Source organism: Diabrotica virgifera, chromosome 3 (genome assembly GCF_917563875.1).
Source record: "Diabrotica virgifera virgifera chromosome 3, PGI_DIABVI_V3a".
Classification (NCBI taxonomy): Eukaryota; Metazoa; Arthropoda; class Insecta; order Coleoptera; family Chrysomelidae; genus Diabrotica; species Diabrotica virgifera.
Genome location: NC_065445.1, coordinates 1,823,598 through 1,848,833, shown reverse-complemented (window position 1 = coordinate 1,848,833; position 25,236 = coordinate 1,823,598). Strand labels below are relative to the sequence as shown.

Sequence of the window (25,236 nt, the reverse complement as noted above, 5' to 3'; positions counted from 1 at the left end):
CAATGGACAGGGCTAAATTTTGAACAGTAATAAGAACAGTTGAAGACAGGCAAGAGTTTGCAAATGTAGAAGCCAATATCCATTGAGGAGAGGGCACATTAAAAAGAAGAATAAGAAAGCCATGACATGTGTTGTTAAACAATTAAAAAGAACTTACCTGGATTCAGTATCTGACCGGTTGTTTTGAAAATAACCGGAGAATAAGCTCCCCATCCTCGTTGAGTTTTAGCTCTAACTTGTAATCCATATTCTGTTCGTTGTTGTAAGCCAGTAATTGTTACAGACAAGTCTGAGATCAGCAAACTATTGTTGCTGTAGTCTATATCGTTTCTTTGGAACCATCGAATCTAAAAAATGGTGATTGTTTAGCAAAATTCTTTAAACATTGACAAAATTCTTTTGGAATTGGCCAAAACACTTTTGGCTGAAAATTAAAAGGTGTCCACAAATTCACGAGAGATTTAAATTTGCCGCCATTTGTGTTGACAGTTTGACAGTTGACAGTTTGACAGCTGACGGTTAAAGCTTACTCCCCAAAAAACTGCCGTGTCTACTCGTAGACACGGCATACTCCCCAAAAAAGCGTAATGCGGAAACAGCATGGAAACAGTTGATCGGTATCTATCTCTTTTAACCAAGCGATCCCGCGCATGTGACAGACAAAGTACAAAGATGGCTAGACCACACAATCCTATGTCGGCGTTACACCTCGATGCATTGAGTGGCATATGACTAGCCAGAACCTTAACATGTCTCTGGTTAGATGAGAGAACAATGATTTTTCAGAGTTGAACATGCATGTTGACGTCATTCCCCTTCTTATTCATGCATCATATCCGTTCAGAACGTTGGTTACCATCATAGCTATCTTAATTTTATTCGCTGCCATCCTAAATAGCATGCTTGTATCAATTCCTTACCAATCTCGCAAGTTCTTCAACCATGAAGTTCTATTTCGTCCTGGACTGAGTTTTCCTGCTATTTTTCCCTGCAGAACATTTTGTAGCAACCTATATTTGGGACCTCTCATTACATGTCCGAAGTACTTCAGCTTTCTCTTCTTGACGCTTTTTATAATCTCAGTACTCTTGCTGAGACGTTCTAGTATTGTGAAGTTTCAAATCATTTCCACCCAAGAAACTTTTAAAATTCTTCTACAGCACCACATTTTGACAGCCTCAAAGAGATGTAGATCACTTTTATTCACAGTTCAAGCAAGACTGGACACCGTAAACTAAGACCCAACACGTAGCAACGAAGTAGGCGGATCCGCAATCTCTCAGGTCTCTGTTGCTTCAACTTGCTTTCCGTCTATGCATTTGAATTAATGAATACTTATATCAATATTTATGAATATAAATAATACGAATCTTACCTCATATGTTTCGACCAAATCATTCTCATTATCAGATCCATCGTTGATAGAAGGTGCATCCCATGCCAATGTAATTTCTGTGCTTTTGACAGATGTGACTCTAATATTAGTGATGCTGCTAGCTACTGAAGCTTCAGTCGTAACAACAATATCAGCGTATTGAGGGGAATCCCTCATAGACATGTGCGAGACACCATTTTCTGCAAAGATCTGAAATCTATAGGTAGTCACAGCGTTCAAGCCACTTATTGTGATTCGTGTCTCGTTGAAAGTCTCCTAGAAACATTAAAAAACATTATTTACAACAAAATTTTAAGTTTTCCACTACCATTGATGCGCGCTAGAGATGAGACATAACATATTATGTCCTTTAGTTGTAAAACTGTATTATTTTTATCTTATAACTAGTTTAATGTGTTCTACTTACCATGCTTGGGTTGTACTGGACCAGTCCCAAACTACATACATCGCATTTTATCCTGTAGGCAGTATCTGTTCTTCCACCCAGGGTTTCTGGAGGAAGCCAACTCAAAATTACTGTCGATTGATCTACGAAACTTACAGTCAAGTTCTGTGGTGCAGACGGCGGTTCTAAAATAAATAAAATATAATTTATTGTCCGTATTGAAACATTTGCATATAAATATCAAGTTATAATATTATAAGTACTAACGTGTGCAGGACATATTTTTAGGATCGGTAGGTGCTCTGGAATATCCAGAAATACATCGGCATTCCGTCAAGCCATAGTGAGGTCCTTGAGAAAACGCTGGACATGGAAGACATGGACCATCACCGATTTCAGCCTTATAAGTTTCTTGTTGACATTCTAAAAAAAAACCATATCAAAATTACATTTTATTAATGAGTATGTACAATTAAGCAATTTTTACATTTTTGGATTCTCCTCAATGTTTCCATTCTTAAAATATATGGTGTTGTAATATTATACGAGGTAGTTTAAAAGATAATTACGTTTTTTTGTTAATTTCGTAGCAACATTTACACCCTGTAGAATTGTAGTGATTTGACATCAAATTTTTATTTTACGTTCAAACGATTTTTAATATAGTCTACTATTGTTAAACATTAACAGTATAGCGAAATGTTAAATTTTAGTATACAGGGTTGGTCGAGACTCGGAATGGGTATTTTCTTAGTTTTCTTAAATGGAACACCCTGTATTTTAGTATTCTAACGAAATGATATTTTATGGTACTTTTTTATTGCTTAAGCATTTCCTATACCTAAGTACTTTAATTTGTAAGTTATTCGTGATTCTTTAAGCCAAACATTAATTGCAAGAAAAATTACGTGAAATTTTATTAGGTGGCCTTGAAAATATTCAATCAAAAATAATTTTTCGAAAAAAATACATCATAATCTGGCCTGATCCTTAATTTATTAATATCGGATGAGATATCCAAACAGATTTGTAGTTAAGATTGTTGGTGCGCAAAATATTAATAAAAACATACAATATTCTACCTAGTCGGCTATGACACTAAATTTCCTTAAAAATTTGATATTATACTATTTTTATAGTTCCAGCTGCTTTGTTACCATTACTAATATGAATTTTTCTAATGAGGAACTGATTACTAAGATTTTTGTGCTAGTGGAGTATAAAGACAGTTTTACATTATGCTATTTTCATGCTAGGCAAGAGCCATGCAAGACAGATCACGCTACTGCGCATGCCCACGCGCTATTTCCATGCAATTCCTGTGCTAGACGAAAAATTAAAACATGTTCTATTTTTCATGCTATTTTGATGCAAGTCCTGTCAAAATTCATGTTGCCAATATGGCCAAATTTATAGTTTAGAAAAAAACTTAACCTTATCGTGTAAATTTAAATGGTATTTAATGGTATGTAATAATTTGTGATTTTATATTTGAATATATTTAATTATGGACTGAAATTTCCAAGTGAAATATCTAAAGTTAATATTTTGATATATTTCTTCTATTGGCAACAATGAAAGTGGTATCTAAAATTGCACAGAAATAGCTCTGATGTAAAAAGGCCAGGCTAGGCAAGAGATATGCCATGCAAGACGGACTTGCATATCATGAGACTTGCATAGCCTTGATGTAAAGCTGCTTTAACAAAAATGTGCTACTAGCAATAAGAATTTTTCATCAGAAATTCCCTGATAGACGACAACTAAGAAAAGAAACGTTTAAAAATATACTAGAACTGTTTCAATGGACTGAACACTTAGATTATGATAAATCTGATCGAACAAAAACTGTTTTAAGTGAAGAAAACAGGAATTAAATGTAATCCTTAGTGCCACTGAGCATTTGCATATTAGTACAACCGTTCTTACAATCTAAGTATCTAGTCTGTTGAAACCGTTTTAGTATACTTTTAAAATATTCTCTTTTTGGTTGTCGTCTATCAGGGAATTGCTGATGATAAATGTTTATTGCAAGTAGTTCATTTTTGTTATACTCTCCTAGCACAAAGCCATTTTAATCAGTTCCTCATTAGAAAAATTAATATTAGTAATGGTAACAAATCAACTGGAACTAAGTATAATGTCAAATGTTTAAACAAATTTTGTGGCATAGCCAACTAGGGAGAATTTTGTATGTTTGATTAATACTTTAAGCACCAACAACCTTAACTACGAATGTATTTATATCTCATCCAACATTAATAAATTAAGAATCAGGCTAGAATTATTACGTATTTTTTTTCGAAAAATTATACTTGATTGGATATTTTCACGGCCACCTAATAAAATTTCACGTAATTTTTGTTGCAATTAATGTTTGGCTTAAAGACACACGAATAACTTACAAATTAAAGCACTTAGGCATAGGGAATGTTTAAGAAATAAAAAAGTACCATAAAATATCATTTCATTACAATACTAAAATACAGATTTTCCATTTAGGAAAACTCAGAAAATACTCATTCCGAGTTTCGACCCACCCTGTATACTAAAATTAAACATTTCGCTATACTGTTAATGATTAACAGTAGTAGACTATATTAAAAATCGTTTGAATATAAATAGAAAATTTGATGTCAAATCGCTACAATTCTACGGGGTGTAGATGTTGCTACGAAATTAACAAAAAAACGTAATTTATTTTTAAACTACTTCGTATAATATTACAAAACCATACATTTTAAGAAAGGAAACATTGAGGAGAATCCAAAAATGTAAAAATATACAGGGTGTTCCATTTAAAAAAACATAAGTTTGTGTCACCCTGACAACACGGACACCCCTGTATATTTGAAAAAAAAAATTTAAATTATGGTACTATGTGTGCCCCAACTTTTACCTAAATAACTTTTTTTTCGTATCTCTTACGACAAACGAGTAATTGGACTTTGTCACACTAATGCCCCACCCTGCCTAAACCGCAAACCGGTTGAATAGAAGAGGGTGAGCGCCGAGCGGCGATCACCAACGTATCCACTATGTGGAGCTGCTACACGGAGCACCAACGTATGGAACGTATGGATACGTACCTTAATGCTTAATGAATGAATGAATTAGCAAGTATCTTACCGTTACAGGTTTGTTTGTCCATATCAGGTTGAAAACCAGCCTTGCACTTGCATCCAGCAGTAGGTAGCGTCCATTTTCCATCTCCTTTGCAGAGGTACGTTGGAGTACCACCGACGACCTCAGCATTGCTTACGCAAGTACCAGTGGCTTGCTCGATAAGGGTGATTTCCTTGCCTGTTGGCGTTGAAGGAAATCTAGCGAAGTTTACTGTTACCTCTGGACATACTATGTAATATATCTAAAATAATAAAAATATAAAAGGATTTATTTATTTACGAAATATTGTAGAGATGTTGTGGAGCTAAAAGGTAAAATTAAGATGAGGTTACTTAATACTGGTAACACGTAAGGCCTTCCTAGGTAATTGTTGTAGTATTTCTCCGGTCAATAAGTTAAAACCCGGGGCCTTTTTGGGATTGACATTATTTTTGATTACTTTGGTTACTTCTTTAGGGGTAGTAGGCTTTATTATTCCTTGGCCAGTATTGTTCACATCTTGTTGTATTGTCGAAGCGAAGATCGGTGGAATATGCGCATTTTATCAATGAAATTCGATATTTTTAAGATATTCCAGAAGCCGCTATAGATAAAATGTTTTAACGACCTATTAATCATTCATAATTACTCAACGGATATTAGTACAGTTAAAATAATTAAGACGATAACCGGACAACATTGATTTAATGAGGAAAATTTAGTTTTTTTTATTTTAATGACAAAAAAGCAAGCCCATTAGCAGAACCCAATTAAAAATTATTTTGCACATCATATTTGAAACATTATTTGGTTGAAAAATCTCATTTTTGTTGGCAAAAAAAATATATATTAATTTGTTTGGACTAAATTAACGTTGTGCTTATCTTAAAAAGGATATGTTAGTAATTATCAACATTCGCACAGTGTTGCCAAACTGAATTTTGTTATTTTGGGTGTAAATTTTTTCCACGGATCTCCGAGGTTACTATACTCTCATCATTATCATTTTCGGCTTGATGATTATTTTCCAGGACAAACGCCGGGGTTTGTCCTGGTTGGGTCAGAGAGAGCCGCATATGTGCCTCCTGATGAGAGACTAATAAGTTTCGAAACCGGTAGAGGTGCTTGCAGCCCTCTCTGATTGAACTAGAATATGATGCGGCTGTAGTTTCATGTTGAAACGAAATTGAAAATGGTTATTCATTTTTGATTTACATGTTTACTCTGATTCCATTCTCGTTGGAACTTTACCGCGCTGAGCAGATGGGACGTGAATTATAAATGATAAAATTCCCTCATCTTCTTTAGTCTCAGCATCCGTTATGGCTTGCAAATTGTAGAAGCCTTGGAGGTGTAACCAGAGAAAGTTATCATTCTTTTCAACCTGGTAGGATGTAGAGTAACATTTTTAATGTTGTTTTATGTGCTATTCGATTGAAAACTTAGTCTTTTGTAAAATATTAATTTATAATTAATTTATACCTTTATAGCTAGTAAGGATATGCATGCTCCCTGGTCTCTGAAGGCAAAGTATACGCCTTTTTTCGTTACTGGAATACTTTTCACTTCAGTGTTAATGTTAACTTCACTGTTTGAGTTGAACCTTCCTTCTCCAGCAGCTATTCGACCTGAAATTAATAATTATAAGTTATTAACAGAATATTATAACAGTTTTTTTGACATCTGCAATTTATTTATTAACGTATTTATTATTACATACAGTTGTTTTTACCTGATACAGATTGTTTAGAGTTAAATTAGGTATACACCCTTAAATGGCAACATTGCACGCTAGACATCGACATTGGTAAGTGTATTATAGTTGTAATAGTTGCCAACACGGCGGAGTATCAATTTCACCAGCAAAATAGAGATGGCTATTTCGTTTAGTTTTTGAATATTCTTGGACAACCGTTACTTGTCTAAACGCTTAAATTATTTATTAATTTAATTAATAGGATTATTTTTTAACTAACTGTGTATTGAGTTATTACAATAGATAGGTAGGGGAGAGTTGGACAAAACCGGGTAGGTTGATAAAACCGGGTACCCCTTAATTCTTCTAACTGTCTGCTGCTATCTATTAGAAAATGTTAAAATTAGTGTCCCTTTATCACCAACAGTCGTGTGTATTCATTTCTACCTCATTGGAGTAATCGGTGCCGGAGCAGTAAGACCTCACCTGTTTTTTGATGCAGGAAACTCGATTTTTAAGGTAAGTTTCTAGCTGTTTTCTCCTCTAATGAATAACTAATGGCCACTTCAAAATTTAATACATGTAACCTAGTATATTACCTTTAATTTGGCCAAAAATTTTGAATATTATTTCATAACTTAAAAATTTAAATAATATTTAATGTCTTGTTTACGAGTTTGACAAAACCGGGTAGTCCGAAAATCGACAAAACCGTGTACCCGATTTTATCAGACCTGTTGTTACTTCCAGTTTCTGCAGTGGTTGTTTTGCTTTTAGTTAACTACAACATGTGGCTTCTTCTGCTTAAGAAGCTAGTAGGAAAATTAAAAAAATCTAAATGAACTGGACAAAAAAAAAAAGAAAAAACGTGGTAAAAAGGGCTGCACCAAAAACAACATTTTGGAGAGTTTAGAGGAAGAAGATAATAATGACGATGCGTGTCTATATTACAATTAACTATTTTCAAATTATAATGCGAAGGAAAGCTGGATAAAATGTGTGTCTTGCACCAAATGGGCTTATGGCGCCTGTAGTGCCTATGATGATGTAGATGAAGTTTTTATTTGTGACTTCTGTTCATAGATTTTCGATTTTTGTTCACATACTTTTAATAAATATTTTATTTTCTGCCCATTAGTCTTTTTACATGGTAATTAAGTTACTACCCGGTTTTATCATACCGGTTGGACAAAACCGGGTATTTTGCAATATTTTCATAAAAATAAAAAAAATTAAAAATCTAAGAATATTTTTAAAAATTGACATTGGCATTTCAAACTTAAGTCATTTGAGAATATTTCAATCTGCAGTAAACATTTGCTACTCTCACATATCAAAAGAAGCAGACGGTTTTTGGAGTGGTACCCGGTTTTGTCCAACTCTCCCCTACTTTATATACTGTGCAATAAAAACTAATAATCGGGAAAAGAGAAAAATTGATAAAGTGACTTTAATAACATACTGTTACTATCGGAAATAGTAGATAAATTATGAACATCTTTAACAATTAAAATACAATTATAGTTGGCAGAAGATAATTGCAGAAAAAATGGTTCAAAATCAGGTTCGAACACTACCATCAAAAAATGGTAGCAATAAACAGAAGATTTGTTCAACAAAAATGTAGGAAGATGAAGATGAACAACCAATTAGAATTAGAATGGCGATCTACTACCATTTAGAATTTAGAGCGTAATAAGCTATTTAATTAATTGCAATTCGAAGTACCAACCACTAAGGCCTTGTTCACATAGGGCGTTTTGCCAACGTCGACGCCGCGGTTTACCTGTTTCCCCCTGTTTATCTTGGTGACTTCAAAGGCGGCATTAGGGTGAGATCAAGGAAAACAGGGGGAAAACAGGTAAATCGCGGCGTCGACGTTGGCAAACCGCCTGCATATGAACAATCGGTAACGTGGGAAATAAGAACACAAGAATTAGCAAATATGTAATTTAATGACTAACTTTGTTTCTATAACTAAGTTTTTTTTCTTGAAAAATGGCTTTGGCAGAGCCAATTAGCCAGACTTGTTTGTGATTGATTGCAGATTCATAGTCATAAATTTCTTATTTCATAACGTAAGTACTACAATATTATTTTTTTGTTACAACATAACATTATTATCTAACAATAAAACACTGAAAACGTTTGTTTTCTATACTTCCACAAAATTTATTACAACTAAGTGACTACAGCTGTTTCGACGGATAGCAACAATAGAAAAACAGACACTTCTACATACGCACTTCACCTTCTAGATTCTGCATATTCAAAATAAAGGCCTTAAGCTATCTTTATTAGAATCTATGGAAATTAATAAATTGAAAAATACAGATATAATTCTGAATGACCAACTTGAGACAAACAGCTCCCCACTCCTCAACCTCTTCAGTTAAAGACTTTAAATAAGCAAACCATTGTAAACTAAATCACTTGAGAAAGGCACTCTGCCGAAACAGCTGTAGTCACTTAGTTGTAATAAATTTTGTGGAAGTATAGAAAACAAACGTTTTCAGTGTTTTATTGTTAGATAAAATGAACTTCCATCAAGTAACGGTCGAATCCATCAATTATAATATTATTATATTATATTTTTTTATTATATATTTTAATTTGTGGTAATCACTTTTATTACTTCTATTTTTTTTTGTTATTATTTTATTATATGTTCTTTTTTATATACATTTTTTCTTTTTAATTTTTTCAAACCAAATTAAGAAATTATTCCTTGTTTCAACTTGTATTTACATAATTTAACATGTTTATAAATAAGATGAAGAATTTCGTATTGAGAAAGTACATATTAAGGTTTATTGGGAAACAACATTTTAAATTTTTTAATTCCTTATAAAGGTCATTTATGTTATTTATCTGTAAATGACATTCTAATAAATATGACATGTGTTAAGTTAAGATCTGGCAAAAGTTTTAGCGTAAAGTTCTTACATTTAAACCGCCGTTTTAATGTTCTATTGACACTAGTCCGCGACACACCACACGAGAGTACTGTTACATTTTATTGTCTTTGATCGAGACATGAACCAAGGATGTTTTCTTTACTATTAATAAACTTGATTAATAATAAGCGTTTGCTAAACATGTAGCTTTTAAACTATTAGCTAGACATACACAATAACTGTATAAAATACGCGAGAGTTGAAAACCCTAAACAGTAAATGCGTCGACTGGTCGAGTACTAACAAATATGTGAGAGTTTTAAATCCAAACTCTAAAACTAAAAATGCGATGACCCGTTTGGTCAGATACGAAATTGACACTGTTTCACTACAAATACGCGAGAGTTGAAAACTCTAACCCAGACCATCCATCTATGATGGCTTTCAATTCGAAACTAAGTACGTGACTACATTCAAATTATCTCTAACCTGCCTATAAGGGTCGGGGACAAGTTTTCGGTAGGTAAAAATATCTTTTGAATACAATCTACCACGGATTTCTTGGGAATTTGCTCGGGAAAGTTAATCGGTAGGTTTATGAAAGTAGAAATTATTTGCTACCAGTGGCCTAGCAACACTTGGATACAATTTATCCAATTTTATACTACCTATTTATCAAATTTATCCAATAATATACAGCAATGTTGCCGATTTTAGCGCTTCCTTCAATGTCTTATATCTAATCAAAAACTAAACAGTGTGTACAGTGTACATTCATTTATAATTTATTACAGACATTGAGTTATTAATAAAAAACAGAGAGAGAGGTTAAAAAACGATGGAAGTGGGGATGACGAAGACGAGACGAAGCAGCCTATGATGAGTCCGGTATTGAAGAATAAGACCACGAGAAAGTATTTGAAGAAAAATGGCCCGGTAGTATTAGATAAACTGCTATTGAAATACTGGGGAAAACGTCAGGAAAAAAGTTTGAGGATAAAGAGACTTGGTGGTGGTCAAACGAAGTACAAGGAAAAATAAAAGAGAAGGAAAAATTATATAAAAAGTGACAAGAAACCAGATCCAACACAGATCTTCAAAACTATATGATCGCGAAAAAGGAAGCGAAAGTATCAGTAGCAAAAGCTAAAGCAGAAGCGTATTCAAACCTATATACGATCAACTTGATACCAGGGAAGGCGAAACGAAGATATATAAAATAGCCAAACAGAGAGCAAGAAAGAAAGCAAAAGATTTTAATCAGATTAGATGTATCCGAGATGAAAATAATAAAATACTAGTTCACGAAAGGGATGTCAACAAGAGATGGAGAAAGTACTTTGACAGCTTATTAAATGAAGAATTTGACAGACAGCCTGTAGAGTCAACGGAGACAGTAGCAGCAATGGTCACCAAAATAACAAAAGAGGAAGTGGCTCAAGCACTTCAAAAAATAAAGAAAGGTAAAGCGGTAGGACCAGATGATATTCCTGGGGAAGTATGGAAAGCATTGGGAGAGGCAGGAACAAGGTGGCTAGCAGGTTTCTTTAATAGAATTATGGAAGTTGGAAAAATGCCAGACGAATGGAGAAGCAGTATACTAGTACCTGTCTACAAAAACAAGGGAGATATACAACAGTGTACAAACTACAGGGCTATGAAACTGCTTAGCCACACCATGAAAATATGGGAGAGAGTAATTGATAGGCAGATACGTGAAGAGACCGACATATCCGAGAATCAATTTGGCTTTATGCAGGGCAGATCAACAACAGACGCAATTTTCATTATAAGGCAGTTGATAGAAAAATACAGGAGTAAAGAAACAAACGCTCATATGGTATTCATTGATCTTGAGAAAGCATATGATAGAGTTCCTCGACAGATTCTGTGGTGGGCACTCAATAAGAAAGGAGTCCCTGGTGCATATGTAAAGATTGAGGGATATGTATGAGGGAGTAACCACTAGTGTTAGGACAGGTGTGGGAGAGACTGATAAATTTCATATGAAAGTAGGATTGCACCAAGGCTCGGTGCTTAGTCCGTATTTATTCTCATTAGTTTTGGACCAGATAACAGCGAAACTACAGGGTAACATTCCATGGTGCTTAATATATGCTGATGATGTCGTGTTAGTAGGAAATAGTGAAAGAGACTTAGAACAAAAACTGGAACAGTGGACACGAGCTCTGGAGGGAAAAGGTTTAAAACTTAGTAGGACAAAGACAGAGTATTTGGAATGTTCATTTAAAGATGGAGTTACTACAAATAAAATGGTATCTTTGGATGGTGAACTGATTGTAAAAAGCAATAATTTTAAGTACCTGGGATCGGTATTACAGAGTAATGGAGAAATAGATGGAGATGCATGCAGTAGAATTAGGGCTGGATGGATGAAGTGGAAGGAAGCGAGTGGTGTGTTGTGTGACAGAAAAGTTCCAATGAAGCTGAAAGGAAAATTCTATAAAACAGCCATAAGACCGGCTACGATGTACGGAATTGAATGTTGGGCAGTGAAAAAGAAAGAGGAACAACGAATATATGTGGCGGAAATGAGAATGCTTAGATAGATGAGTGGAGTGACAAGAAAGGATAAAATTTAAAATGAGTATTATTAGGGGAAGTCTAGGTGTGGCACGAATTGATGCCAAACGTTCAACGTCGAGACGTTAATCATCCAATACGAAGAGTAGCTGAAGTGCAGATTTCTGGAAGGAGTAGGAGAGGAAGACCAAAGAAGACGTGGGGGAGACGATAAGGCAGGATATGTTGGTAAAGGGGATTAATATTGATATGACCCAAGATAGAATTGTGTGGAAAAATGCAATTAGGGAAGCCGACCCCGCATAGGGATAAGGCAAAGAGAATGATGATGAGAGTAGATCTGGAAGGAAGTGAGTTCTGAACTCTACGTGGTTCTACTATGTATTTCTTGTACTATGTATGTGTATTATTACCAAGTTGTTCGCTAATGAAAAGATTCAATAAATACCGGTCTCTTGGACCAGTGAGACTATGCATGTCCTGAAAATCTACGCGACTCCTTGAAGGTTAATTCATGTGTATCAACTCTAAAACACTTCATACTTGGTTCATTATATTTCGCTTCTTCCATTTCGCTCTGCTCTGCATGAAACTAGAAAGGTTAGTGGACGAAATATTAATAGGGATTAAATCTGAGCGTCTATTAATGGTACTATTAGTTGGAATTAATGAATAAATCAACTTAATTATAAAACAACTAAATATGCCTCGGTAATTTAAGGTGTGGTTGGTTATAGCAAATGTCCCCAATCAATAATAATTATGTTGCTTGTTGCTTCATACTGAATGGTACTGGAAGAAAATAATAAAACATTGGAACTGCCATTTTTATCAATTATCTAGTATTATCTTGAGCGATCTCTATTTGTTATTTAGCACCGAAGGCGACCATAATTCATCGGCAATTTAAAAATATAATGGTATAATACAAATACAGTGCGACGTTATTCATCCTGCCTATGAATCATAACCAATATAGCCATTGGAGCAAATCAAATAGATCTAATTCTTTTAAGAGTGCACAAATATACAAGTTTAAGTGGGTCGTATAAACATCGATAGATCATCATTAGGATTCAAGTTCAATGGTCAGTTAAAAATTAAAATTTATTATATTTACGGTTTGGCCCGTTGCCAAGAAGTAATTTAGTTAGCGAGCTAGACCATTTAAATGTTTTCTTATAAGTATTACGGTACATATTATTTGAGATTAATAAAACCATAAGTAATAATAAACTAGATATAGAACTCGGGGAAACTAAGTGAAGCTGATTTTGTTAAGTTTTTTTGTTAAGTAAAAATGGGCATTCCACCACTTCTGACGTTTATGTCACCGCTGGGAGGCAAACATTGTATTTGTTTATATTTGGCATTGTGTTTCTCAAGTTTTTACCTTTAATAGTGTTTTAGCTATATTTTGCGAACATGTTCTTGTTGATTTTTTGTAGTTTTTAGTTGTAGAAGTAGTTGAAGGATTTTTTTAAGCAGTGAATAAATAAACATGAGTGATTTTCGAAAGTTGTTGGTAGAAAATACAGATGTTGCTAGTAGGTACAAGTAAAATATTGGCAAAATAAATAATCTAGGTCCAGTTTCCCTCAAGGGGTCCGAGTTAACCTATGGTGGAGATCAGATATCAAAATTAAAGGATTGTATCCACTTTAACTGTTGAGCAGTGTAGTCTATTCAGTCTATTGTATAATAATTGGACTGGTATTTCCTACGTTAAAAAATAGAAGTACTCAAACTGAACCAGCTCAAGAACTAACCATATCTTGTGTTGAAAACTGGCTAGCGAGAACTTCTCGATAAATATTTAAGTCATGTAACAAGTGCTACAAAATGAAATTCATCTGGCCACGGTATATTCTTTCTTCTTTTCTCTGTTGGCACTGGCAATGCCAAAGGTCCAAAAGCAATTTGGAGAGCGTGTAAATATTTGGTTTTCGGTTTTGTGGACCTGTTACGCACCGATGAATTTCTCAAAAGAATTTTTTGGTGTTATGAAATGTGATTAATTGCTCTACAAATTTTGATATTCCTCAGGAATGCTGGAGACCTTTGAAGAAAAAATAGGCGATAGAGATAATGTTTATTAAACGACTGCTGAGAATTTGATGTGTCAAGGACGAAAATGATTTAATCCGCTCAACATAACAAAACTGTTAAATTGTTTGTTGATTATAAGAATCAGTTTCATCCTTTGGTTTAGAAGTAGAATGTTAGTAGATGAATTCTTTCTATGCTATTCTTAAAATAATCAACTATTTTTAATGTGAAATGTTGTTAAATATTGTCTTTTTTACTTCGGTCTTCATTGGAATAACTTGGTGGTTTATTGTAACATGTGGACAATTTACATGTCTGTTCGTAAATGTTATGTGAGCCGATTTTTCGTGGTGTACTTTGATTTTCCATTTTTGAAGCCAGTTTTGTAATCGATCTAAATGTGGTTGTAGCTTGTTAGAGGCCATTACTGTTAGAGGTCAAGCACAATTATTGCTGTATCATCGGCAAACGTGGCGATAGTTGTTTCGTTCGTCGTTGGTATATCAGCAGTGTATAATAAGTACAGAAATGGTCCCAAGACACTGCCTTGGGGTACTCCTGCCTTCATGAGTTGGTAGCTTCTGTTATCTTTTTTCCATTTTGACATCGAAATGTCTGTTGGAAAGGTATGATTTTAGAAGTAAGTAAATCTGACTCGGCATGTTTCTCTTTAGTTTGTATAACAGCCTTTGATGCCAAACCTTATCAAAGGCGTGCTGAATATCTAGAAATGCTGCAGTGCAATAGTGCAAATGTTCTTGTTTTCTAAACCGTCTCTACTTTAAATTTACTATCCTATGGCATTGCTGAGTTGTGGTGTGTTTTTCCATAAAGCCAAATTGATGATTGATGAATTCGAGGTTATACTATTTATTTTACTTTGCAGTAGTCGCTCAAATATTTAGAAAGTATAGGCAGCAGGTCTGTAAGAGGCAGCTTCTGTTGGAGGCTTTCCAAGTTTGGCGATCATGATAATTTCAGCAAATTTCCCTTGCGTTGGATAGTAGGAAATATGAAGAGTTTGGTTGTAAAAAGTAGTCAGAAACAGAGAGTTTCTCCGACTATTAGATCCTAACCTAGAGCTTTATAAGAGTTGATTTTCTTTATTTCTTCCATAATTTCTGATGGAGTTATTGATCTAGCTGGTGGCTGGTGGTGATAGTTGACAGGGAGCATCTACATAGTTGCTTATTTCTTCATTTTCGAATAAATCTACTGGCGCAAACACTTTTTCAGAGTGATCCACAAAAACTCATGCTTTTTCCTCATTTGATCAAGCCCATGCATTATCGTTCTATCTTAATGGAGAAGCTGTAAAATATTTAGGTATTCATCTTAATCAGAAACTAACATGGAAAACGCAAAAAAAGCTTAAAAACAACAACTCCAATAAATTAAAAACCAGACAAATGAATTGGCTCTTGGTAGTAGATCACAATTATCCATAGAAAACAAAGTGGCAATATACAAATTAATACTAAAACCTACATGGACCTACTCCTCTGTTACTCGCCTCGCTCGCTTTGCTTTCTCTGCTCGTAATATCAGACTCGTTCGGTAAAGAGTCACTTTACTGACCTGGTACATAAATAACTATTATAAAACCATATACCTACTATAAGAAGTGTTTTACCTCATTGTAAGTTTGTATATTATGTATATCGATCTCATTAATTCCTCACAGAAATCATATTGCGTGTCAAATCTGATGGTTGACTACAGTTCCTGATTCTTCAGCCAGCGGCAGTCGACATGATTCGTCTCATCAGCACAGTACAAAGTATTTTCAACATCCTAGATGCAGTCTCAGTTGAAAAAGATCAGTTATAATTCCGTTTCGAGTGTTGTTCACAGTTTTTTCGATAATTTTATAGCTTAATTTATTACTTTATCGTTAAGCGTTTATCTTTATAAGAAATCTATTTCTCCGGCCTCGGATCTATGGGTGTAGAGTAGAAACTCGCTACACGAGAAATGCAGGTGCTTGTCTATACCTAGTTCTCGGAAATCTTTTTTCAAAATAGTACGTGGTTCTCGTAAATAAATTATTTCGATTTATTACATTAATAAAACATTAACCTTTATTTGTAAAGACCGTACATGCGCTTATCAGACGATCGGTGGTATTTCTCTCCTGTCGCCTTAAGCTCTTTTCACACGAATGACGATTTCGTCAAAACGAATACATATAAAAGAAAAACAATTTAATATTCGAACACTACATTAAAATAGGCTACAGAATATAATATACATGAATGAAGAGTGGGCCCCATGAGAAATGTATCAACACTTAAAAAATAAACAAAGTGCTGGATATTGAGCAATACAAAAATAGATTTTGGATAAATACGGTGACGACCTAGAAGGGATGATTAAATGGAAAAACTACGTCTCATAAATGGCTAAACGACAGAACCCCAGGGATACGAGAAGAATATGTTATTATCAGAGTACAAGTGGAGTAAAGAATAAAGCTCGGGAAGAACGGATACTGGAAGAGAGTGTGCAGATACATAGATAACACGATAGGGTATAACAGATCAACGAAAGCATGGAAAAAAAATAAAAAATATCAAAAGTAATAAACGAAGAAAAAATATACAGATCATGAAAGTAGTTGACAAGGCATTTTGCAAAATTATTGAAGGAGAATAGACGGGAGTATATCTCACAGAGGAAGAAGAATTACAGATGAAGATATAACTAAAGCACTACAGGAAGCCAAAAACAACACAGCATCAGGACCAGAGAACCTAAAAAGGGAAATGCTGAAATATGTAGACGCCAGGATCGTATCCTTTATACGAGTGATGTTCAATGAAATTAAAGCAGAAGAGGAGATTCCACATGAGTGGAATCTATCATAGAACAAATAGGTCAACAAATAAATATAGATGGATCAGTGTAATAGCTTCAATACTAAGAATCATTTCCCACGGTTATAAAAGAAAAAACAGAACAGCACATGTGACCTTTATAGACTTGGAGAAAGCATAAGATAGTGTACCCAGGAAACAAGTGTGGGAAGAAATCAGAAGATTGCACGTAGAGAGAAATGGGTGAATATACCACAAAGACTGTAAAAAGAAAAATAGGTGCAAATAACGTTAGACAATGAAAAACCAAAACAAGCATCGCAACAAAAGGTCTCAAACAGGTATGTGGTCTATCACCTACACTTTTTAGCATAGGTATACATAGATCAGGCTCTGAAAATATGGTATAGAAAATGCAGAGCAATGGGGAAAATGGGGAACAAAGAAGACCTTATAATACCAATACAAGAGAATATACTTATTACATTCACCCTTTTTGCAGATGACCGAGCCACTTTTGAACAAAACAGAGGACATGAAATATATGATACGGAAATTAAGGCTATGGGTACATAATTCGCAAATATTTTACGTGTATCCCTACTTTTTCTGTCTTTACACGGCAAATTACGTGTAGTAAAATTCACACTGGTATGGATATGTAAACATTACTAGAATTACTTGAAAATGTCATCATTAATTTAAAGAGATGGGTTTTGAATGTTTTTGGATAACTGTTATTTTTATAATTAGAAATTGTTAATTCAGTTAATAAATGTGATAATTTTTTCACTTACTATGTATTCAGTGATTATAATAATTTATTTGTACAACAAAGACTAATACTCAATCGAGAAAAGAGGAAAAGTGTTAAAGTGATTTTTTAATAATATATTGTTATGGAACGCTTACAATTTTGAACATCTTTAACAACAAAATACTTGGATCACAGAATATATTATCCTGATGTATTCTCTGCTTGGATCTTCCACAAATAATACACAATAAATACCTTTTTATTAAGTTCACGTCTTAAATCAATTATTTAAGTCTAAAATTGTCACTGATTGTCAGTGTCTGACTGACAATATATGCTGACAATATTATTTTCGGCTGAGTGCGTTGTAAGACAAAGATAGATTTGGAAAATATTACCACGGCATTGTGTTCATTTTTTTCGAATCCTGAAAAAACCAATAAATATTTTTGAAAAATTTAAACGCAGAATGAAAGACTAAATTATTACCGAGGGCCGAAAGTCCCTTAGCATAAATAAAAAGTTTATTTTGAATGATATATTTGAAATTAAAAATCACACTAAATTTTCTCTTAGTTTTTCACCCCTGTAACTTATTAAAATAAACATTATAGAAGTTCTCAGGGACTTTCGGCCCTCGCTAATAACGGAATCTTTTATTCTGCGTTTAAATTTTTCAAAAATACTTATTAGTTTTCCCAGGATTCGAAAAAAATGAATCCCCATTTGAATAGCATTGCAGCCGAAAATACGTTCCGATCCTCTTAAAGGAAGAATATGAGCTATATGGTCTCAACATAAATATGTAAGTATAAGACCGAATGCTTATATTTATATTGGATCAGAGGTTGCAGATTTGAACTATGAACTTTGATTTATATTTGAAGATATAAAAATGAAAATAGCACGGCGAAAACAAGCTACGAAAGCACTCTATGCAGTGATATGGAACAACACTCTAACCAAAAGAAACAAAAAAAAGGATCGTTCAAAACATAGTGCTGAATATTACCCTTATGGAGCAGAAGCATGGCCAGTGACAACAACAATACGAAATAAATAATAAGAACAGTTGAATTAACTTTATGAGAAGATGTCTACATTTATTTTATTTTATCGTATGGCACTTGACACATTTACATTTACACATATTTTGTATAAGACAATAGATAGGTTCACAAACGTACATCTAGCTTATTTACATAGTCTATCGACTCTGGAGTCGCCAGTAGGAAATCGTCTGACCTGCCATGATATGATCTTGTGGGCCACTGTTCTCTGTTCTCTGATGTGACACTGTGACAGATGGTTTGTGGTTATCCACAGTCACAGAGTGGGGATGGTCGTTTACCCCATTTGTGCATCATGTAACCACATCTGCTGTGTTGGGTTCAGATTCGGTTAAGCATAGTCCATTTGTTGCGTGGTAAGTCAAAACTGGTGGTTTTTGTACAGGGTAAGTTGCTATTTTGTTGTTCCATCCATTCTCGAGTCCATGTGGTCTTTAAATTGAACTCATTTTCCACAGCAACCTTTGCTGTTTTTATTGGCGGTCGTATGGAGCGTAGACGGTTACCGTTGGCAGCATCTATATCTTGATGGATTGACAGGCTCTCGTTACCTACTATCTTTCTGTACTCACTAGTGAGTGCGTGTATGCGTCGTAGTTTGGGTGGTGGAATGTTGCTCAGTACTTGGAGCCATTGCATAGGGGTGGAATTGATAACTCCAGCAATCATTCTCATTGTATTATTTAATTGGGCATCTACTTTATGTATATGTGAGCTATGTTAAACCAGGCTGAAGAGCGGTATTCCGCAGTTAAGAAGTCAAGGCCCACGGCAGATGATCGCAAGGTGGAAGCCGATGCTCCCCATGTTGTGCCGCACAGCTTCTGGGTGATGTTGTTTCTGGATTTAAGTTTTTCCGCTGTTTTTGTCAGATGTTCCTTGAAGGATAGAGTTCTGTCAAGAGAGATGTTTGTAGAGAGATATCTACAAATCACTAGAGATGATAGAAAGAACAGAATAAATATAGAATAGAATGGAAGTAGAATGCTCAATTACAAAAATAGCCTTGCAGTGGTACGGGCATGTACAAAGAATGCTAGAGCTCATGTGGCTGAAAAGAATATTGGAGTGGGACCTGCCGGGAAGAAGACTGAGAGGAAGACCTGCTATGATATGGAAAACGTACAAAGGAAATGTGATAGATAAGACCTCAGAGAAGGGCACTGAGAGAATATATTGCTGTGGAAGACCAAAACAGCGAACTCATAATGGGAAATAAGCCGACAAAGAAGAAATAACGAACTAATAATTATTATTCTCACAGAAAGCCTCTTACAGATGAGAATCATTGACTAACGACCCCTCAAAAATTATTAAGCTGTCAAAATGATCAGAGAACTGATTTTTAATACTGTTTCTTTTCGCTTCGAAGAAAACGAAGAAAACGAAGAGAAAAGAAACAAATCTTATTTTATTCGTTTTTTTAACAATTTTATTCATTGAAAGTTATTTGTAGAATTTAAGAACGCGCAGTGCCGTTTCATACCTGCCACATAGCGGCGATACATTAAAGCCCCGTGGAAAAGAATTGACCAACAGCAAAGAATGAATTAATAGCCGCTTTGGCTAAGTAGGTTATTAAACATTTCTTTCTAGTTATTAATAACTCACACCTGTCTATTTGTAGAGTAATATTTCTTTGGTGTTACGTGTAAGTTCGAAATGTTACATACTTTTGATCCTATCGGAATCAGAAGGTGTTTCTAGCTACAAGTTATAAATAAAATATATACTTATATTCCAGTCACTCAACTCTGAGCACTTTCTTAAATCAACTATTCAGATCAACGAACTTGTATACAGGATGTTCATCAACGATTAATTGATAATTCTGTACGTGGTTTTCAATAATAATCAAGTTCTTATTAAAAAAATACTCAAACTGGACTAAGTTCCGCATTATGGAAATATGGAAACTCTACTCATTATCCGACAGTAATTTTCAATCCAATGACTATGTGATTAATACTATTTAGGATATATCTTTATAAGTTTATTAGTTATAAGCATTTAAACACTTAAACGGTTAATAACAAATTCCTGCCAAAAATTCGGATTAAAACCATTAAGCGCAGGGGTTCCACAAGGTAGCGTTCTTGGACCAGTACTATGTATATCTTTTGTATACATCTGACATTCCGGAGAGAAAAAATTCAACTAGCCACATTTGCTGGTGGTACAGCAGCCGTGACATAGGAGCAACTATAGAAGAATCTACGGTAAACCTACAAAATGCAATTAGGGGCATACAACGGTTTAAAAAAAAGGCGTATAAAGTTTAGTGAACAGAAATCAGTTCATATTAACTTACTAACAAGAAAATCAATTATCTTAAACAACAGCATTGTTCCTAATAAGAAAACAGCGAAATACCTGGGTTTAAATCTAGACGTCAAACTCAAATGGAAGGAACATGTTAAAAAGAAACCGGAACAGTTGAAGATAAAGTACAATATGTATTGGCTGATATGTAGGTACTCTCAACGTTCCATCCAGAACAAAGTACCTACTGATTTTCAAACAGATATTGAAGCCGGTGAGGACCTATGGCCCACAAATATGGGTCGGTACCAAAACAAGCAACTATAGATATTTAGAAACACTTCACAACCCAATACTAAGGAATATTGTAGGTGCTCTTAAGAAAGTCGCCAAGAGACATGAAGACAGGCCCCATAAGTTTCCCAACCATGAAGTACGTCAGTTTCTTGTCAACCAGCCTCAGATGCGAAGGCTCAAGAGGACTAAATCGTTCGAGCTTGTGTAATGTGAGAAGTTGTGCAAGGCTTAGTTATTGTTGTCCATTATAACCACAACAAGGACGTGAGCAGTTATGAAAAGTACAGTCAATGCTGTGCTGTATAGCCACAACAAAGAAATGGGAATTTCATGTAAAAAAAGCTAGGATGGCATCGGAGGGACCGCAGATGTTCAGATAGAATTAGCGTCTCTTTGCAAAGATAATGACGTCGACTTTGCAAAGTAACAAGACACTTACTCAACACACACACTGCACATTACACTAGATACCTAATTGGAAAAAATCCACTGTACCATCACCATGCCAATGGCCATTAGTTGTCGAGGCATTAGCTAAATAAAAAAAAGCTAGGATGGACCAGATGACATGTAGATTACAAACAATTTTAGGAAAATTAGGTTAAAGAAAAATGCCGATTAATCTTGTAGATTCTTGTAGTTCTTACTGTTTAAAATAAAAAAAAATCATGTTGAAGACTCAACGATAGATCATGTGCATAGAATAACAGATATAGTAGAAAATGCTCTAGAAGAAGGAAAAGTCTGTTCTGCAATTTTTCTCGATGTAGCGAGTTCCACAAGGAAGTGTCCTGGGTCAGTGCTATACCTGCTCTATACCAGCCATATTCCATCATTAGAACCTAACTTAGAAAAACAAAATTCTGTTGAACAAATTAACATCTGGACCAGACGATGGCGTATCAAATTGAATGAAACAAAATCTGTTCATATCAATTTTACTAACAAAAGAGAACTCAACATATCCCAGTCAGTATAAATAGAAACCAAATACCTTATGCAAATACGGCAAAATATTTGGGTATGACATTAGATTCAAAGCTACGTTGGAAAGCGCATGTTAAGAAAAAAAAGGAAGAATTAGAAATTAAGTTCAAAAAGATGTACTGGTTGATGGGGGAAAAATCAACTCTGTCTACTTATAACAAATTGTTATTGTATAAGCAATTCCTTAAACCGATATGGACATATGGGATATGGGATACAGCTCTGGGGCTGTACAAAAGAAAGTAACATTCAAATTATAGAACGATATCAGAATAAAGTGTTAGGGAACATCGTCAACGTCCCATGGTACTTCAGAAACTGTGATCTTCATCGAGACCTCCAGATGGATACGGTTAGCCAGACAATAAGTAAGTTTGCCGAGAGTCATGAACAAAGGCTCTATAACCATGATCCAAGAAGACTTACGAGAACGAAGCCGTTCGGTTTAGTGCTATAAGTTAAATAAGTGCGTTAAGTGAAAAAGCGGTACAAAGTGCAGCTAAAGTGTAACTAGTAGTACATACTATTATGTACTAGAGCCTAAGGATTATTGCTGAATATGACCTTAGATAAATTTTTTGTAGTATTTTGTAAAAAGAACTAACTTGCTTATTGATCATAGCAAATGATCAGTAGCAATAAGATTCCTGCTGGAGTTTTATTAAATAAAAAAATGTTGAAGATACGGATTCAGTGGGTCAAAATATCAGTTGTAAAATTTCGTGGACCTCAATCGTCCACGAAACCCCCATTGCCTCTAGACTAATTATTCGATAAGTTAGAGGGCTGCAGTAGTTCTTGGCACTAATTGAACGGTTGGAGGGCAACAACACGCTGATAATTTATAAATACAAATTCCTGCGATCAGGCAATAATTGCGGATTAATGTTTAATTAAATTGTCGCTACTATTTATTCGTACATAATTCGTGCCATGACCGCATTCTCAACTTTGCAATGGTATTATTCTAATTGCCGTTCATTTTTCTGAACTTCTGTGCGCATTCACTATCAAAGAAATTTTTTTATAAATCTTTGGTCGGTATTTGAAAGTGATTTATTTATTTGTAATATGTATTTAACTATTCTCAAATAATCTATAATAGTAGGGGTAAGTATGCTAAATTTGCAGTTACTCGAGCGTTATAGGGACCTATTGGGTTGTGAAAAGTAGGTCCTAAAACCAAAAAAGTTAAGTTTTTCATAAAGTGGAGGACTTTCCATTTAATAAAAGTTGCTTAATTTTACGTAAAGAATCCAAATTTGCAATAAAAATTGTAAGCTCCTATTTAAGATCTTAAAGTAACCCCCCACCCCATGTGTCATTCGATAGATTTTTCAAAAATACTGAATACGTGTTCTTTGCAGTTTTTCGATCTGATGTTCATTTCGCGAAAAATCGCGAGGTTTGTATTCAAAATTTTAAATTTACCACCCACCTCACCTCTGTGTGTGGTCGTGTTTGATGTCATTCGATAGATTTTCAAAAAATATTGAACACGTATTTTGCAGGTTTTTTGATTTAATGGGTTCCTATTTTAAATTTTAAAGTTAACCCCCATATCTCTCCGTGGGGGGTCGTGTTTGGTATCATTCGATAGATTTTTGAAGAATATTGAAAACGTATTTTTTAGTTTTTCGATCTGACGTTCATTTTGCGAAATATTCGCTTTTTTGTGAAATTTTGTGACTCGCCCATTTTCTTACGCCTTACTCAAATCGTCAACTTAGCTTACCTTATCTTAATCTAACGATTTGGGGTCTTTCTAAGGATAGATTTTTTGGGACCCCCCTTAACGAACTCCTCTGTATTAAGAGCCACTATATGGTAGATGAGTAACTGCAAAAATTCCCGCTTGGGCTCCCCTACCATAATGTTTAGTCTTCTTTCAGTTTCAAAGTCTATACTATAATATCACCAGAATCACAGGCGAATTTTTTAATTTCAATTTTGTGATATTATAATATTTTTTATTATACATGGTTTTATCTAATCGATCTTGTTTTGCCATGTAGTTTTCTTTAATCTTTATCTTCAATTTTGTTTATGGTTTCAGTGTCCTAATTTTACTCTTCTGGAAATATATTCAACAATACTCAAAGCCTCGGAATAAATAGTATTTCTCTATTTCAATCACTATAACATTATATGCTTTTCCATCAACGAAAAGAATGCAATTCAAGTCGAACTAATAAAATTCGTTCCGATCACATTTTGACGACCATCACAGGAGAAGCAGTAAAACGCCAATTTGGAGCTGAGTGACCAATAAAAAGCAAATGACTAAAAATGTTCGATCCGCTACCAACTTACATACACGCAAAACCTGATTGCGTTTTGTGGAGTTTAAAAAAGGAAATTGTAGTACAGTTTTATCATTATACATAATTAATTGGTATTTATTTTTGCGATTGTAATTTAATTTTTCATCATTAGGTAAAGATGCATCTAAAAAAAAGGAAGAGAAGGTAAAATCTTATTAAAGTAGATGTCTGATAATGTTCGTTCAAATAGAAATCAAGTCCACCATGGATCAAAATTCCGAAATGTTCGACATCTGATCCAAATAATGTTTCTAAAATCCTCAAAATGTCCATATCTTTTCACTATTTTTACTGGGAATAGGCCACAATTTTACTTTAAAATAAGTTTACTTTGACGGCAACAGGCAGATAGCAGCAGACAACGAAACAAAAATGCAAACATGAAAAGAATATATGGAAGGCCCCTTTCAAGGGGAAAGACTCGGTCCAACACTATCCGAAGAACTAGACAGTGGACCGATGATAATAAATGAATAGGTATTATAATATTATGCACTCAAGAAAGTGAAAAATGGAAAGGCTCCTGGTCCAGACGAGATGTCCGTTGAACTATTAAAGTTGTTAAACAGAAACAATATACATGTGGATACCAAACATTTTAATACAGTCTATTAAATAGGAGAACTGCCGGATGATAGACCGACCTTTACT

At 34.5% G+C, this 25,236-nt stretch overlaps 1 protein-coding gene across 7 annotated transcripts in view; it reads right to left on the bottom strand.

Moving 5' to 3' along the window:
• LOC114324427 (ephrin type-B receptor 1-B) overlaps positions 1-25,236 on the bottom strand; it is a 968,545-nt gene that overhangs the window by 28,503 nt on the left and 914,806 nt on the right. For all 7 annotated transcript variants that reach the window (XM_028272269.2, XM_028272271.2, XM_028272268.2 and 4 more), the window contains 6 exons: positions 6,369-6,514; positions 4,911-5,148; positions 2,049-2,204; positions 1,803-1,966; positions 1,376-1,651; positions 158-347 (listed from right to left, as the gene is read on the bottom strand). In XM_028272269.2, the coding sequence (XP_028128070.2) occupies positions 158-347; positions 1,376-1,651; positions 1,803-1,966; positions 2,049-2,204; positions 4,911-5,148; positions 6,369-6,514 (1,170 nt within the window). The remainder of the gene's footprint in view (positions 1-157; positions 348-1,375; positions 1,652-1,802; positions 1,967-2,048; positions 2,205-4,910; positions 5,149-6,368; positions 6,515-25,236) is intronic.